The sequence below is a fragment of the Marmota marmota genome, unplaced genomic scaffold (assembly GCF_001458135.2).
Source record: "Marmota marmota marmota unplaced genomic scaffold, marMar, whole genome shotgun sequence".
NCBI classification, from domain to species: domain Eukaryota; kingdom Metazoa; phylum Chordata; class Mammalia; order Rodentia; family Sciuridae; genus Marmota; species Marmota marmota.
The window spans coordinates 58599170-58618195 of NW_025999968.1; the positions used below are offsets into that span (position 1 = coordinate 58599170).

The 19026-nt window shown below is 35.9% G+C and overlaps 1 protein-coding gene across 1 annotated transcript in view; it reads right to left on the reverse strand.

Moving 5' to 3' along the window:
- Brwd1 (bromodomain and WD repeat domain containing 1) overlaps positions 1 to 19026 on the reverse strand; it is a 117897-nt gene that overhangs the window by 55070 nt on the left and 43801 nt on the right. Inside the window, exons 18-19 of the mRNA XM_048803947.1 lie at positions 16101 to 16194; positions 7457 to 7588 (exon numbers count right to left, since the gene is read on the reverse strand). Of these exons, the coding sequence (XP_048659904.1) occupies positions 7457 to 7588; positions 16101 to 16194 (226 nt within the window). The remainder of the gene's footprint in view (positions 1 to 7456; positions 7589 to 16100; positions 16195 to 19026) is intronic.

A 19026-nucleotide genomic window follows, 5' to 3' on the forward strand; every position in this document is an offset into this window, starting at 1 on the left:
TTTGGTGGAATTTTTTTTTTTTTTTTTTTTTGCTTCTTGAAAACAAAGGGATATATTAAGTGAAAGCAAAAGGAGGGGGGAAGTAGGATGATGAGAGCTTTAGAAACTGTTGTCTGAAAATCTGATTATGCTGCATGTGACTATCTTTTTTTGTAATACATTTGATTTTTAGCTCTAAATTGGACTCTGAATTGGATAGTCATGTAAAATCAGCCCCTAACCACTATACAATGTCCACAATAGCCTTGCAAGAACCATTTGTAGTATTCAACTTTAAAAAAAAATAAGGGTGCTACTGAAAAATGTTAACGCATAGGATTAAATAAGTTAGGTTTATATTTGTCATCTACAGGACTGATGTTGTATATAGCTTTCAAATTTACAGTCAACGTATCATCCAGAAATACTGTGTAAATTATTAATTCTTCTCGTATTATTTTAAAAGAAAATAAAGATAAAACTATATTTACCAATCAGTCTTAAAACATCTTTTATAAATATATGCCATTATAAATGATGTGACAATGCTACTCAAAATATTATAAAGAATGTAGTGGCTTAAACATTTATTTGTACATGCTCTTATCTGGTGTTTCTACATAAATGGTATGCCTGTGTGGTTTCATTGTTCATTTTTTTATCTAATTAAAAAGTAAAAAATAAAAGAAAAAATCAACTGTCAATATTCACAAAAATAACTTTTTGGGATTTTGACTGGGATTCTATTGAATCCATTACATGATGCTAGAGAAAACTAACATCTTCAAAAGAATGTGAGTCAACAGGAACTCACTCACAAGCGATGAAAATGTAAACAGTACGACTACTTTGGAAAACAACTTGGCAATTTTTTACAAAGCTAAACAGAGTCTTATCACATGATCCAGCAATCACACTCCTTGGTATACCCAAATGAGCTGAAAGATTATGTCCACATAAAAATCTGCACACGGGCAAGGCACAGTGGCTCACATTTGTAATCCCAGAGGCTTGGGAGGCTGAGGCAGGAGGATCTCGAGTTCAAAGCCAGCCTCAGCAACTTAGAAAAGCCCTGAGCAACTCAGAGAGACCCTGTCTCTAAATAAAATATAAAAAGGGGCTAGGGGGCTGGGGTTGTGGCTCAGTGGTGGAGTGTTCCCTTAGCATGCTTGAGGCACTGAGTTCGATCCTCAGCACCACATAAAAATAAAATAAAGATATTGTGTCCACCTAAAGCTAAAAAAATAAATATATTTTAAAAGTGGGGGGATAGGGAAGTGGCTCAGTGGTTAAGCATCCCTGGGTTCAATCCCCAGTCCCCCCACCAAAAAAAAAAAACCTGCACATAGATTTTTACCAACTTTATTCATAATTGACAAAACCTGGAAGCAACCAAGTATATACCTCAGGAAGTGAATTAAAAAGCTGTTACATCCAGGCAATAGCATATTAATTATATTTTGTTAAAAAGTAAACAGCTATCAAGCCATGAAAAGACCTACAGAACACTTTTAAGTGCACACTGATAAATGAAAGAAGTTAATCTTGGCAAAGGCTACATGCATTATGACTCCAATCACATGATATTCTGAAAAAAAGGCAACTCTATAGAGCCTAAAAAAAAAAAAAAAAATCTTGTTCTGAAACAGTAACTGCTCAAAGAATAATGGAAAATGGTTTTAAAAAAAAAAAAAAAAAGCTTGATTAGAATCTCCACTGACCAAAGATAACTTCATCACAAAAAGCAGTGGACAAGAGCAACCCAATGATCCAATGAGCAACGAGCCCTAAGACATTAAATAATTAATGCCAGAAAGACAGAAGTTCTTCCACGTAGTAGAATGCCAACTAGTAAATGTTAAAGGAACTACGGGTGGAAAAAATTTACCATTTACAGGTATCATAGCAACAAATTCAAACTAGAATCACCAATGGCTGCCAAACCTGAGCCCACGCTGAAAATTACAAGAGAATTCCTTAATTAAAAAGGAGAAAGAAGGTAATTTTAAGATAGCTAAACCTAGCAGACACTACCTCAACCCAAGTGGTCAATAATGGGACAAAACAAATCGCACATCATCTGATTCCAGGTGCTGAGAAGAATACATGGCCACCTGTGGCACTACTGCAAAAAACGCGCACTCATAAAAGCTACTGGTCAGAAATGTAAGCATTAAGACAAAAACTGAGAAACTATACTAGGGTGAAGGCAACTGAACAGATGAACTGACTACTAACACATGACTTTTGGTTTTCTTTTGTTATCAAGATTACAGGTACCAGGCTGGGGTTGTGGCTCATGGTATAGCACTTGCCTAGCTTGTGCGAGGCCCTGGGTTCGATCCTCAGTACCACATAAAAATAAATAAAAATAAAGGTACTGGGTTCAACTAAAAAATAAATTGTTGGGCTAGGGATGTGGGTAAAGTGGTAGCGCACTCACCTGGCATGCGCAGGGCGCTTGATTCGATTCTCAGCACCACATAAAAATAAAATAAAGATGTTGTGTCCACCGAAAACTAAAAAATAATTATTAAAAAATTCTCTCTTTAAAAAAAAAAAAAGATGTTAAAAAAAAAAAAAAGATTTAGGTACCAGTAACAAAATGTGACAAACAGCTGTAGAACTGATGCTAACAGTAATGTATTAACATTTCCTGATTTGGGTAATTATATCAAGGAAAATGTTAAACAATATCCTTATTTGGAAACACACAAGGAAATATGCAGGTGTGGAAAAGCACATGACAATTCACTGTCAAAATGATTAGGGGAAGGCTGTGGCTCAGTGGTAGAGTGCTCACCTAGCATGTGTGAAGCAGTGGGTTCGGCTCCCAGCACCACATATTAATTAATACTTAACTAAAGGTCCATCAACAACTAAAAGAAATATTAGGGGACGAGGGAAGAATTGTGGAACGTTGGATTGGGCAGATGGGGGAGGGCGTATGGAGATGGGAAAGATTGTGGAATGAGATGGACATTGTTACCCTATATATGTACATGTATGACTGAACAAATGGTATGATTCTGCATTGTGTACAACCAGAGAAATGAAAAGTTGTGCTTCATTTGTGTACAGTAAGTTGAAGTGCATTCTGTTGTCATGTATAACTAATTAGAACAAATAAAAAATGGTTAGGGGGAAAATTCATATAAATACAAGAATGACACCTTTAAGGGTAAAGAAATAGAGGAACTTTCTTAGAACTTTCCTTATATCTGAAAATTTGTTTACAATGAGAAGTTTAATTTGCCCAAATCCTCAAATAAACTGATGCTACAGGAAGGCAGAGGCCACGTTCTAAGTTCACAGTGGCCTTGCATGTTTCTTTTCTTCTGGGGATTGAGCCCAGGGGTGTTCTACCACTACACTGCATCCTCAGTCCTTTCTAATTTCTTGAGAGAGGACAGATCTCACTACTTTGCTAAGGCTGCCCTGGAACTTTCGATGTTCCTGCCTCAGCCTCTAAGATACTGGGATGTCAGGTATGGCACCACTGCCCCCCACCTCCATGGTGTATTTTTACATCAGTGTGGGAAAGTTAAAGAAATCTCATACCTATACCTGTTTCCCCATTTGTGAAAAACAAACTGTTGGAGTACCTTAATTCCTACTTGCTGGAAGGATGAAATTATATATTATTTACAATACTTAGAACAGTGTGACTAGCATAATAAAATGCATTAATGTTTGTTCCCTTTCTGTAGCAATTGTCATAGTTAAACCCAATAATAATGGTAATTCTTGTACTTCCATGCCAACCCCGATAATCATACTGTACCACACAAGCCTCTCTAGAGGCTTACATACAGGCTTCTACGCAGGAGTCCCATGCTTCCCAAAGGTAACCTCCCACAACATCCACCATGTCATACAAACTCTTGAAACCTGAGTGGAAGTGCTAGAACACAGTTGACAGTAAAACAGTTGTTTCCAATACATGTGCTCTACTCACGAGGGTGTGACCTCCTACCAATCCGAAACTGTATAAGTCCTCATTTGAAACAATGGGAATAATCTGGTGATTCAATTCCATATATCATACTTTATACTTTATACAAGTTTTAGAACTAGTGTACATGCAGAAAAAGGGGAAAAACAATCATCCAACATAAAGACAGCAGAAAATAACTAACTAAAAGATTAAAATCACATGTAGCCATGTCACAGAGAGACAAATCAGACCTCAGAAGAAATAATGTTATATTAGAAACAATCGGACCACGGACTTATAGTTCCCACCTAGCACTTCCTGCTTGTGGAAGGCCACATAAGCCCTTGTGGTTTTCCTTCTGCTCATCTGTACAAGGTAAGGCGATGTTAGCCAGCCAGAAGGATAGGCCACAAACATCAGATAAATTTTGGATGAAATAAAATGGAGATGCTTCTGAAAACTATGGTGAATGTTTTGTGCACCTATAAAATATTTCACAAGTTTCACCTAAGTTCTCAATAAATGCACAATGTCCCTGGGAGGAAAATAATATTGTCTCCTCTTCAAGATTGTGAAAAGGTTCAGAGATTTAAAAACAAAAAACAAAAAAAACTCTGATAGCAGATTACAGCATTCAGAGTCAACAAAGACCAGGTTTCTACCCTTAATTTCATGCTTTTTCCAGTAAGCCCTAGTAACCAAATGTCAAGAGGATCAATCAATAAGGCTCACATTATAAAAGCTCTAAAATCAAAGTGTGCCTTAAACAGAATATAGAAATGAGCAAATTCATAGGTATCCTGTGAAAGACCAGAAAGGAGGCAAATAATGACTTGATGGTAGAAGTCAGCCACAGTGTAGAAGGAAGGACAGGCAATTTGTGTCCTGGGGCTTTAGAAAGACACACAGAGAATTTCATTCATAACAGGATTAGTTCATTTTAACTGCTCAACTTCAAATCCCAATACAAAATCTACTGTAGAAAATATCTTTGGATAGGTCTGAAGAAATGCTTTGAGAAGTACACGATACCACTAACACAGAATACAACTAAGTGTCAGTATTTGCTAGAAGCAACTGGACAGCATAAGACACAGCAGCCACCTGAGTGTTAGTTTATAGAACACTCGGGGGTCATATGGCTTTCTACCAAACTGAAGAGCACCCCACCATCTGAGCCCTACGATGAGACTGAACTTTCAGATAATGAGCTACTAGCACTGACTCCAAGTCTAACTGATACCCCCACTGGAGACAATGAAGTAACATATACCTCATGCTATTTCAAGGTGCTGGTAAGTGTTATCATAAATTACCCAAAAATGGTTAAAATATGCTCAAAACACTACAATTAAGAAATACTATAAAAACTACATATAATAAAATCATTATAAATGAAATTTTGATGACAAGAGCAGGAAACATCACTGTATATTAGGCACTATTTTAATCCTGGGACATTATGATCTACATTTACCTTCACAACCCATTTGAGGAACCTCCTATAACAGGAACAGGCACATAAAGACTAAGAAACTTGCCTAATTAGTGGAATTTGTATTATATTTAACTCTGAACGCATGCATGACTACTATCCTACTGCTTTATACAAGGAGCTCTAAGTGAATGGATGGACCATGTGGAACATCTTATTGCCCAAAATGTTACTGAATCAGAAAACACTAACGTTAAACACTCTTCCTGAAAAATTGGTTTCCCAAAAAAATTAAAAAATAAAACTGAGGAGCTGGGCACGGTGGTGCATGCCTGAAATCCCGGTGGCTCAGGAGGCTGAGGTAGGAGGATAAAAGTTCAAAGCCAGCCTCAGCAACTTAGTGAGGTCCTGAGCAATACACCAGGACCTGTCTCTAAATAAAATACAAAATAGGGTTGCGGACGTGGCTTAGTGGTTGTTTCCCTGAGGTCAATCCCTGGTACCAGATAGATAGATAATTAAAATGAGAGCTGGGGACACAGCTCACTTGGGAGAGTGCTTGCCTTGCATGCACAATGCCCTGGGTTCAATCCCTAGCACCACAAAAAAAAAAAAAAAAAAAAAAAAGAGGGGGAGTGCTGGGATTTGGCTCAGCGGTAGAGCACTCGCCTAGCACAAGCGGGACCCGGGTTCAATCCTCAGCACCACACAAAAATAAAGGCATTGTGTTATGTCCACATAAAAACATATATATATTTTTTTTTAAATGCTTATAATATTAAAAAAAGAAAATAATAACCTACAAATATTTGTAAGTCATATGTCTGCTAAAGGACTTATATCTAGAATATATATACATACACACAACTCCTATAGCAATGAAGACACAAATCCAAGTTGAAAAATGGGTTACCAATTCAAATAGAAATTTCTCCAAATAACCACATGAAAACATGTTCAACATTCTTAGTTGTTTGGGAAATTCAAATTGAAACCAGAATATGCCACTTAACTAGGTAGCTTAAATGAAAAAGAGAATGAACAAGTGTAAGGACAGAGAGAACTGGAACTCTCATACATTACTGATGGAAATATAAAATAATACAGCCAATTTGGAAAACAGTCTGACAAGTCCTCAAAAAGTTAAAGAGATTTTCCAATGACCCAGCAAATCAGCTCTTAGGTATACACCCAAGAAATGAAGACATATATGCAAACAGAAACCCACAAATAAATGTTGACAGGCAGCACTGTCAACACAGGAACACAAATGTCCAGAAGCTAGTGAATGAATTAAAAAAAACTGTGGCATACATGCATACAACTGAATATTACTGGGTAATAAAGAATAAAATTGAGAGGCTGGGATTGTGGCTCAGCGGTAGATCCTCAGCACCACATAAAAACAAAGGCATTGTGTTGTGTCCATCTACATCTAAAAAATAAATATTAAAAAAAGAATAAAATTGATACATGCTACACATGGCTTAATCTTTTTTTTTTTTTCACATGGCTTAATCTTAAAAACGATACGTTATATGAAAGATGCCAGTCACGCTATGAGACACAAAAACTAACTGCACAATTCCACTTATATGAAATGTCCAAAATAGGCAAATCTACAGACAGGAAGAATATTAGTAGTTACCAAGAATTTGGGAGTAAGACAGGAAGTTGAGAAACTATAAATGGCATATGTTTCATTAAGTGATAAAAATGTTTAGAAATTAAGTAATGGTGATAATGCTATAGAATACTGAAACCATTGGATCATACACATATTATGGTTTTTGGAAACTTTTAGAAACTTTCAATTAAAAAAAAAATAAAACAAAATTCAAGCCTGGTGTGATGGCATGAGGCCAAAGGTACTTGGGAGAGACAGTCAAGGAGAAAAAAGAAAACCATCACTGGAGACCAAGAGCTCAAGGCCAGCCTGGGCAGTATAGGAAGACCCCACTGCTTCCTCCCCAACTATCAAACCATGAAATTTCATCTTAATTCCTTAAGGATATTGTATTTTCACATAAATCCAGCATAGAGTCAAAGAACTGAGGCAAATATACTTAGGATTATCTTATGTATTTTAAAGTTAATCCACTTACCTGTCTTCCAGAACCTGAAGACTCATTTCCAGAGGATAACTCACACCGGCCAACATTTCTTCTACCATAAGTTGAATATTTACGCCTACACGTCCTCTGTCTAGACTGTGATACCGAAACCATTGAATCCAACTGAAACAAAGAAACATACAGAAGAAAATCAACACCTATTTAAATAAGGAAGAGTGTCAGCAATATATAATCCTATCAAGTTCCCAAAATTACTTAAGGCAAAAATAAAAGCTTAAAAAGGTACACAATCTTAAATAACAGATTTCCTACATACCATTAACTTAAACTTGGCACTCTTTTTTTTAACTTTCAAGGGCTTTAGAAGACATGAGGAAAAGCACCTGAGATCAGCATTTTTCAAACTATGCTGTAATTCACTGATTTATAATGGGTTAAAGTAACAACTCAAAAGGGAAGTCACTTACACGTATCTCAGAAATTACAAAAATATTTACATGATGCAATAATCAAACTTAAGGAAATGTATCACTATTTGTATACCTAGATACAGACAAATATTTGAAATAATTCTCAAGCACTGGCTATAATTATTTACAGATTTTCAGTTTTTAGAAGAATTGTTGTTAGAGCTTTTTAATTCTGGTGAAAAATGTTAAAATCATATTTCTATCAAAAAAATAATAATTTTTCAAAATCTGCCAAATAAAACAACTACTATACACAATGGAGTATTAGCCATAAAGAGGAATGACTTTATGACATTTGCCAGTAAATGGACAGATCTGGAGACTATCATGCTAAATGAAGTAAGCCATTTTCCTCCTCAAAAAAAAAAAAAAAAAGCACAGAGGTTGAATGTTTTCTCTGATACGTGGAACCTAACCCACAACAAGGGGGACAGGGAATTGAAGTTCAGTGGACTAGACAAAGGGGAATAAAGGGAGGATAGGAAAAGGAAAGAGTGGAATGAATCTGACTTAACTCTCCTACATACATACATGAATACACCACAGTGAATATCACCATCATATACATCCACAACAAATAAATTTAAAAAAAAAAAAAAAACTATGGGTAAATGGCAGAAAGATCAAGGGAGCAAGAAGTGGGGAAGGGGAAGGAGAGGTACTGGGGTCTGAATTAGAACAAGATATATTTCATTCTTGTACAATTATGTCAAAATAAATTCTGTCATGTATAGTTAAAAAGAACCAATAAAATTTTTTTAAGAGTCTACTTTAAAAAATAAAATAAAAAAATAAAATGAAATAAATAAATAAAAACTACTGATTTTAATTTTCAAAAAAGGCATGCCACTTCCCAAATACCAAAGTCAAATATAAAATTACTCAATGAACTATACCACTTCTTGGTATTTACCCTAAAGAATTAAAGTCAGGGGCTGGGGATGTGGCTCAAGCGGTAGCGTGCTCGCCTGGCATGCACAGGGTGCTGGGTTCGATCCTCAGCATCACATTAAAATAAAGAGGTTGTGTCCACCGAAAACTAAAAAATAAATATTAAAAAACCGTCTCTCTTTAAAAAAAAAAAAAAAGAATTAAAGTCATCATACGACAGTGATACATGCATGCCCATAATTCACAACAGCCAAACTAAGGGATCAGCCTACAAGACAAGCAATGGATGAGTGTTAAAGAAAATGAGATGTATACACATGGAGTTTTATTCAACATAAAAAAGAATGTCATTTGCAGGAAAATAGATGGAAATTGAGATTATGTTAAGCAATTACCAAACTCAGAAGGTCAAGGGTCGTATGTTTTCTCTAATGTGGAAACTAGAGAGGAAAAAGGAAAAGTAGGATTTGAGTCTTATAAAACCTGAAGGGACATCAGTAAAGGAAAGGGACCAGGGTAGAAAAATGAGGGAGGAAAAGGGAAAATAGTGAAGAAGGATATTATCCAAATTATATTGTGAGCCAGATGCATGGCGCACACCTATAATCCTAGCAGCTCGGGAGGCTGAGACATAAGGATCACAAGTTCAAAGCCAGCCTCAGCAAAGGTGAGGTGCTAAGCAACTCAGTGAGGCCCTGTCTCTAAATAAAATACAAAACAGGGCTGACAGGGCTGGGGGTGTGGCACCATGACTAACTAACTAAATAAATAAATAGATAGATAAATATTGTGATATCGTGTGCATGTATGAATATGTAACAACGAAACCCACCATTATATAAAACTATCATGACACCAATAAAAAATACAGGAAAAAAATACTCAATGAAAGCACCTATTCCTTGAACTTAAAGCACAGATCAATTTTCACACAGGAGCCGTCTGATGGACACTGATCTGTTGTAGAATTTCAATATTAACAGGAACTGCTCTTAAACTGTGTTTTCCTTAATATGTCAGTGCAGACTTTTGTTAAAGCCAAAACTACTAATGAGTTCCATGACTGATAACAGATAAAAACAAGTGAGCCAGAACCTTCACTAACAAAAACAAGAAAATCTGGTGAAAACTTTTTATAGATGTGCACCATGCATTTGGCTCACAATATATTTTGGATAATATCCTTCTTCACTATTTTCCCTTTTCCTCCCTCATTTTTCCCCTGGTGCCTTTCCTTTACTGATGTCCCTTCAGTTTTCATGAAGGCAACCAACCATGAAGGCACCAGCTAACTATAAAAAGGCTATTAAAGTTTATAGACAAGGGGAAAAAATCTTTTTTCCTATATTCTAGAATTTCACTCTAAAGGAGGAAGCTGAAAAGCTTAGCAAGTAAACAACAAAAAACTGACAGACAAACCCTTAAATTAAGATAGTAAAAATTACACTTCACAGCCTCCTAAATGCAGGGGAATCCCCCAAGCTTAGACTGTTGTCTTAAGGCTATACCTAAGTTTACAGATGACCCACAGCTGCAACAGTAATCCCATTGTAAAAATTGAGAAAAATCAACATACAGTGGGAATTGGCCCTAAGGGAAGCAAATTATTGAAATAATGACTTTCCAGATATTAAAACAATGAGTACTTTGGCAAAAAAAAAAAAAAAAAAAACTCTAAAACAAGAACCAGATGGAAATTCAGAGCTAAAAAATATAGTAACTAATATTAAGAACTCAAGAGGTTTAACAGTGGATTGTGCATATCTCTATAAATCAGCATTTCAAAAAAAAAAAGGAATGAACAGTAAATATCTAATATATGTGTAACTGGAAAGAAGGGAAAGAAAGTCAAGATGAAAACATACGATGCACACACTAGCCAAAGAAAGGTAGCATAGTTATATTGCTATAAAAGGATTAAAAGAAAAAACATTAGAGGCAAAGTGATAATTCACAAGGCAGTAGGAAAAGAAAAGCCCTGGTAGGCACCAATAACATGTCTTGAAATCAATGAAGCAAAAAATTAAAAAACAAGCGACAAGTAGCAAGAGAAATATCTACACACATTTTTTTGTCACATATCTCACTATGGGAAGCAATTCAACATTTAGAAATCATGTGTGGCATTAATGAGTAAGATTAAATATATATGATCCTGGGGCTGGGGTTGTGGCTCAGTGGTAGAGTGCTTGCCTAGACCCTGGGTTCACTCAATCCTCAGCACCATATAAAAGTAAATAAAGGGGGCTGGGGATGTGGCTCAAGCGGTAGCGCGCTCGCCTGGCATGCGTGCGGCCCGGGTTTGATCCTCAGCACCACATACAAACAAAGATGTTGTGTCCACCGAAAACTAAAAAATAAATATTAAAATTCTCTCTCTTTAAAAAAAAAAAAGGTAAATAAAGGTATTGTGTCCAACTACAATTAAATACACACACACACACACACACACAAATAAAATCCTTCTGAACCAACAACTTCAAGGCTTATCTCTCAAAGAAATACATGTACAGGCTAGGGCTGTAGCTCAGTGGGAGTGGTAGAGAACCTGCCTAGCACACGTGAGGCACTGGGTTCAATCCTCAGCACTACATAAAAATACATTGTGTCCATCTATAAAAAATAAATAAATAAATAAAATAAAATACTTTTAGTATACCAAGAGAAAGACATGTACAAAAATATTGATTAGTAGTATTTTTTAAAACAAAGTTTAAGTCTGCATCAATTTCTTTTAATATATTTTTTTTAGTTATTGATTTATTTTATTTACTCATGCGGTGCTCAGTATCAACCCCAGTGCCTCACACACATGGGGCAAGCACTCTACCCCTGAGCCACAACCCATGCCCGAAACTAGTATTATTCCTAACAGAAAAAATATAAAAAACAGCTAAATGTCCTTTCACAATAGACTAAGTACCAAAATAATTACTATAAAACAATGAAAACAAAGGATCCACAACTACTCATAATACAAATAAATCCCACAAGACTTACTGACTCAAGCGAGACGTAAAAGATTACATATTTCCTAATTCCATTTATATCATTGTTTCCCAATATTCTCACCACAGTATAGAAAATAATTCAGACTTTTCCTGTTCTATGAATTTTTATTTCACTTTAAAGATCAGTGCTACAAAAATTTAAGAACTCTTAAGCCTCTTCACTCAACATAGGGTTAAAAATGACAAACATTTTTTTTCTTTAATTTTTTTTAATTGTAGATGGACAAGATACCTTAAATTTAATTTTTACGTAGTGCTGAAGATCAAACCCAGTGCCTTCCACATGCGAGGCAAGCACTCTACCACTGAGCTCTAATCCCAGCCCCTAAAAACTTTTATTAAAAGTTAAAAACCAGGCTGGGGTTGTGGCTCAGCAGGAGAGTGCTCGCTTAGCACATGTGAGCCCCTGGGTTCAATCCTCAGCACCACCTAAAACAAAATAAATAAATAAGATAAAGGTATTATGTTCAACTAAAAAATATTTTTTAAAAAAGTTAAAAGACAGGTGCAATGTTACACACTTACAATCCCAGTGATTTGAAAGGCTAAAGTAAGAGGACAGAAAGTTTAAAGCCAGCCTCACCAACTTAGCAAAAATTGGTGTCTCAAAATTAAAATTAAAAAGGGCTAGTTTCTAGGACCAGTAAAAGATTTTTTCTAATTTTTTAAATAAAATGAGGAAGCTAGTCATTTTTAACTTTATACCCAGATGCTGAATAAATTAGTGTAATTTAGTTAGGTACATAAATTGTTATGTTCAAATTACACGTACAAATTAGAAATTTATAAATATCCAACAGCAAAGTAGTGAAGTATTTTAAAATAGTTCAAAAATTTATTTTTCCAGGAAAAGTAAAATATTCAAAATATGCCCGGCACAATGGTGCACGCCTATAATCCCAGCAGCCAGGAGGCTGAGACAAGAAGGATCACGAATTAGAAGCCAGCCTCAGCAAAATCAAGGCACTAAGCAACTCAGTGAGACCCTGTCTCTAAGTTAAATACAAAACTGGGCTGAGGATGCAGTTCAGAGGGTTAGAGCCTCTCAGTTATTCAATCCCTGGTACAAAAAAAGAATATATATTTTTTTCAAAATATGAATTTCATAAAAATTACCTTAGTCAACTTGTTAAAAATGCTTGAGCTGGTTCCATTCCAAGTTTTCCAAGGAATCTCCAATCTGCTTTCCAGATTGTTTGCACCAATTTGCAATTCCACTAGCAATGTATGAGTGCCTTTTTCCCCACCTCCTTTCCAACACTTATTGTGTTCTTAATAAATGCCATTCTGACTGGAGCAAGATGAAATCTTAGTTTTGATTTGCATTTCTCTAATTGCTAGGATTTGACTCTACTTAGTGAACAACCAGAGATTTGAACATTTTCTCACATATTTGTTGATCGATGGTATATCATCATCTGAGAATTGTCTGTTCAGTTCGTTAAGCCCATTTATTGATTGGGTTATTTGGGTTTTTTGTTGTTGCTGTTGTTGTTGTTTTGGGTATTAAGTTTGAGTTCTTTACAGTTCCTAGAGATTAGTACTCTATCTAATGTGTGTGTGGTAAAAATTTGCTCCCATTCTGTAGGCTCTCTCTTCACCTCACTGATTGTTTCTTTTGCTGAGAAGCTTTTCAGTTTGAATCATTTCTTGATTCCTGATTTTATTTCTAGCACCATATGAGTCTTCTTAAGGAAGTCAGGGCCTAATCTAACATGATGAAGATGTGGGCCTACTTTTTTCCTTCTATTAGGCGCAGGGTCTCTGATCCACTTCGAGTTGAGTTTTGGGCATGTGAGAGACAGGGCTTAATTTCATTTTGCTGCAAATGGATTTCCAGTTTTCCTGGCACATTTGTTGAAGAGGCTAGCTTTTCTCCAATATGTGGTTTTGGCACCTTTGTCTAGTATGAGATAACTGTATTTATCTGGGTTTTCTCTGTGTCCTCTACACTTGGAATGGAACCATCATTTGACCCAGCTAGCCCACTCCTTGGTATATACTCAAAGGACTTAAAAATGGCATACTAAAGTGATGCAGCCACATCAGTGTTTATAAGAGCACAATTCACAATAGCTAAATTATGGAACCAACCTAGATGCCCTTCAATATGAGTGGATAAAAAAATTGTGGTATATATACACAATGGAATATTATTCAATATTGAAAGAGAATAAAATCATGGCATTTGCAGGTAAATGGATGGAGTTGGAGAATATTATGCTAAGCGAAGTAAGCCAATCCCAAAAAAACCAAAGGCCAAATGTCTTCTCTGATATGGGGATGCCGATCCCAAATAATGGGGGTGGTGGGGAGCATAGGAGGAATGGAGGAACTTTGGATAGGGCAAGGGGAAGGGAGGGGGCATGGGAGTAGGAAAGATGATGGAGTGAGATGGACATCATTACCCTAAGTACATGTATGAAGACAGGAAGGATGTGATTCTACTTTGTGAACAACCAGAGATATGAAATATTGTGCTCTATATTGCACTATGAATTGCAGAATGCAAATCATAGTGCACATATAGAGCACAATGTAATGCATTCCACTATCATGTATAATTAATGAGAATAAACACCTTTAAAAAAGAGAGAAAAGAAAAAAAAATGCTTGCGCTGGGAGCGGTGACACACACCCATAATCCCAGGGAGGCTGAGGCAGGAGGATCCCAAGTTTAAGAATAACCTCAGCAAATGATCAAGACCCTAATGAATTAGCAAGACCGTCGCAAAATAAAACACAGAAAAAAGGGTTGGGATTGTGGCTCACTAGTTATGCAACCCTGGGTTCAATCTGGGTACCAAAAAAAAAAAGTTTGATGTACAAAAATGTCCTTAACTATAGCCATTATATATTGAGACAGTAAACTTTTTTTTCTCTTTTCAGCATTTCATATAATGAGGAGCTGGGTTGCCTTAAAATTAAACTGCAGGTGTGTGTATATATATATATGTATATATGTGTGTGTGTGTGTGTGTGTACACACACACACACACACACACACACAACAACACACAGATAGATATATTCATATCCCTAAACACTTGCTTTTTTGTGTATATGCAGTGGCTTGTGAATGCTAGGGGTATGTGGCACCACTAAGCTACATCCCGCCCCTATTTTTATTTAATTTTCAAAGCGCAGACCATCATGCTCCAACAGGACCCTCAATGAAAATGTACACACAAGCTGCTTCTCACAATGTGACTTTAAGACAGAGCACTCAAAACTCCTCAAATCACAACTACCTTCCACTACAGTTTTTTCACAGTGCTCATGAATGTATTCCTCCCCTCCTCCCCCATACTAGGTATTGAACTGAGGGGCACTTCATCATTGAGCCACAACCCCAGAGTTTTCTATTTGATTTTTGAGACAGGGTCTCACTAAGTTGCTGAGGCTGGATGGCCTCAAAGGTCAAAGCCAACTGACAGTCTTAGACGTAAACATAGCTGACCTGGGGTTGTAGCTCAGTGGTGGAGAGCCTGCCTCTCACATGTGAAGCACTGGGTTTGATCCTCAACAGCCCATAAAAATAAATAAAAATATTGTATCCATTTATAACTAAAAAATATTTTTAAAAAACAGAAATAGTAAACATAATTGGTGACCCAAGGAAGAAAGGACACAGTAGTTGATACAAAAAATTATTATTACTGTTTGGATCTGAATGTCTCCCAAAGGCTCACGTATTGGTATTAAAGGCTTGGTTCCCAGCTGGGGGTGCTACTGGGAAGGGATAGAATCTTTTGGAGTTGAGGCCACGCTAGAAGAGGTGAGTCACTGGACTAGTGTCATTGAAGGATATATTTTGTCCCTGGTCCCCTCAGTGGGAACTGGCTACTATGAGGTGAGGCCTTTGTCTTTGCTATGCCATGCCCTTCTGCCATGATGCTGTGTCTCACCACAGGTCCAGAAACAACGGAGCCAAGTGACTATAAACTGAAACCTCAAACCATGAGCCAAAAGTAAATTTCGCCACACCATCAGAGAGCCGACTCTCCCAGCGCTCTACGTGTGCTGATGGATGGATCATTCTTGACCACATAATTCTCTATAATATTTTAGCCCTCTAAGACACCAGGCAACATTCCTCAGGATTTCAGGCCATTGCTTCCCATAGCTGTGCAATCTGAGTTCCATATTTTAAATCTCAAACAGAAGGCCTTAAGTCAAAAAATTATACTTCAACAGAAAGTTACTAATATTTTTAAATCAAAAAGAAAACTCTAAATTTCAATTTAATTTTTTTTTTCAATTTAATTTTTAATGTGCTTATTCCTAAGAACAATGTATTACCTTTTGTGAGAGCTGGAGAGTCTTCTTTTTTCTTCCTATTATATAAAGATTTCTTTCCTCCTCACCTTTCTCTATTCGAAAGTCTTCCAATTTCCTACAAAATTAAAATACCCAGTTATACTAATTATTGAATTGATATAAAGATCATTTCATTCTAAGAATTCATTCTCATTCTAAGATCATAATTTTATGTAATCTTTAAGTTTATACAAAAAAATTTAATTTAAAAACATGTTAACAATTTAATATGAATATAAATAAAATGTCAGAAGCAGCTAAAAGATTCTATTTTTCATATTTAACACAACAATATCTGTTTTCTGGGCCTGGGTTGTGGCTCAGTAGTGGAGCATTCGCCTGGCATGTATGATGAGCTAGGTTGGATCCTAAGCACCACATAGAAATGGATAAATAAAAAACAGGGGTATTGTGACTATATATATATTTAATATACATATTTATATATATAATATATATAAATATATATATATTATATGTATGTATTATATATATATTATATATAATATATATAATATATATATATAATGTCCAACTACACCTAAAAAATAAATATTTGAAAAAAATAGAGAGGCTGAGGTTATGGCTCAGCAGAACACTCGCCTAGCTCATGAGAGGCCCTGAGTTCAATCCTCAGCACCATACACTCAAAAAATAAAGGTATTGTTTCCAACTACAACTAAAATAATAAATATCTGAAACATATATGTATATACATGTTTTCTGATAGGCCCTAATGGGACCTACTCAAACATGATCTCCCATATAAACTACTCAAGGGTCCCCATGATTTTCCAGGACTGCAATTCATTTCTCTAAAGAAAAAAATGAATCCTCCTCCAAACTTATTCAACTAGGTATCTTATAATTTATGGAAAACAAGATAACAGTGTTACTCATTTTTCTGTTCCACTCATACAATACAAGAGATAATTTTACTATGGCCAATTTCAAAATAAGGACCTGCCACCACAAAAAAGATACAAAATGTTTTTTCTTCTCTGTGGAAAATACATTTGCACAATACTCAAAATACACTGATTTTATGTTTCTGTTTAATACTCCAATAGGGAAGTTTCCAGACTGACTCTGGCCATGCTCTCTATATAACAAAGTGCAAGAACAAATGCTTATTCCTAAGGAAACTTTTTTCCCCAAGGCACATCTGTGGCCCACACTCAGATTTCAATGCAACATTCATATAATTATAAGAGATTTCTGAATCAGACTCAACCCTTCACAAGAAGTTTCCAATTTGATCACTTTTATATGTGTTTAAAAAAATATACTGGGCTGGGGATGTGGCTCAAGCGGTAGTGCGCTCACCTGGCATGCGTGCAGCCCAGGTTCGATCCTCAGCACCACATACAAACAAAGATGTTGTGCCACCGAAAACCAAAAATTAATATTAAAAAATTCTCTCTCACTCTCTCACACTCTCACTTAAAAAAAAATATATATATATATATATATATACACACACACACACACAAATGAGGTTTTTCCCTCCCAGCCAAAATGACACTGCTACTAGTATCTGTATGCTTCCTTTTGTTTTGACAAGAAACAATACATGTACGTATTTTGTTCCTGTATATAATTCATTCTCAGTGAAGCAAAGGAACACTGGAGGCCCTCCTGAGGATCCTTTTCAACTGTGCAAAATTCTACTTTTAATGATGAGGTCAGCTAAGAAAGTTGTATTACAAAAGATCACCATATGCGCAATCTGTTCATTGGAATTCATTTAGAATCCATAGTTCATTTAATATAAATAAAATTTCTACTATTGTGAGGTCAAGCAAACCACATGCCTGAACCCTAGGCCCCAAACAGAATTGCCTACTAGAAGCTACATTATGTGCTCATAGTTCTGCATAGTAGGATCCATTAGTATTTCAACAATGCACATAATACTTTTATAGTCAGAAACCAATGTTAATTCTCTTAAACCTTCTCAAATGAAACCCTAATAAAAAATTATGCAGAATTACTAAATTCATAATACCTACAGATTACACTATAGGGATTGATGCCAACAACACTTATCACTACTAACTTATTTAGTATTTCCCTTTATAAAATACCAATGTGCTTTTTAAAAATATTTTTTAAATTGTCAATGGACCTTTATTTATTAATTAATTTATTTATATGTGATGCTGAGAATTAAACCCAGTGCCTCACACATGCTAGGCAAGTGCTCTATCACTGAGCCACAACCCCAGTTTCCCCGACCCCGCTCCTTGTGTGCTTTTTTAGAATACAATGCTAAAAACATGTAAACTCTTCTTTGTAAAAGTTGTACTATGGCAGACAGAAGCTAACTCCAAAATCTATTCTCCTTTTCTTCCTTAGAAAAAGAATCCCAATTTTTACCTAGGTTCTTTGCTGCCTTACTTAGAAACTCCATTACTTTATCTTGCTGTTAGCTTAGTATGGCCAAATGACAATCTTCTCAATGAGTTATGAGCAGAAATACATTGTGACTATTTAAATAAGTTTGACTAGAAATGTCCTTTTATCTTTCTGGGCCTTTTCCTACTTCTGTCCTAAATCTCAGACTATATCACAGATAGTGATATATGATGGCTAGAGCTTCAGCAGTTACCTTGGACTGGAAGTGAACTTAAAAAAAATGGAAGCAATATCCCATAAAGGAGATCAGAATCAGGTGCCCGAGTCCTTGACTACCTAGGGGATTCCACATATGGCCTTAAACTATTTCTAATCTTCCTTTAAGGAAAACAGTAAGTGCTTATGTGTTTAAAGAACTAGTCCTGGGGCTGGGGTTGTAGCTCAGTGGTAGAGCGCTTGCCTAGCATGTGTGAGGCACTGGGTTCAATTCTCAGCACCACATAAAGGTCCATTGACAACTAAAAATATTAAAAAAAAAAAAAAAAAAAAA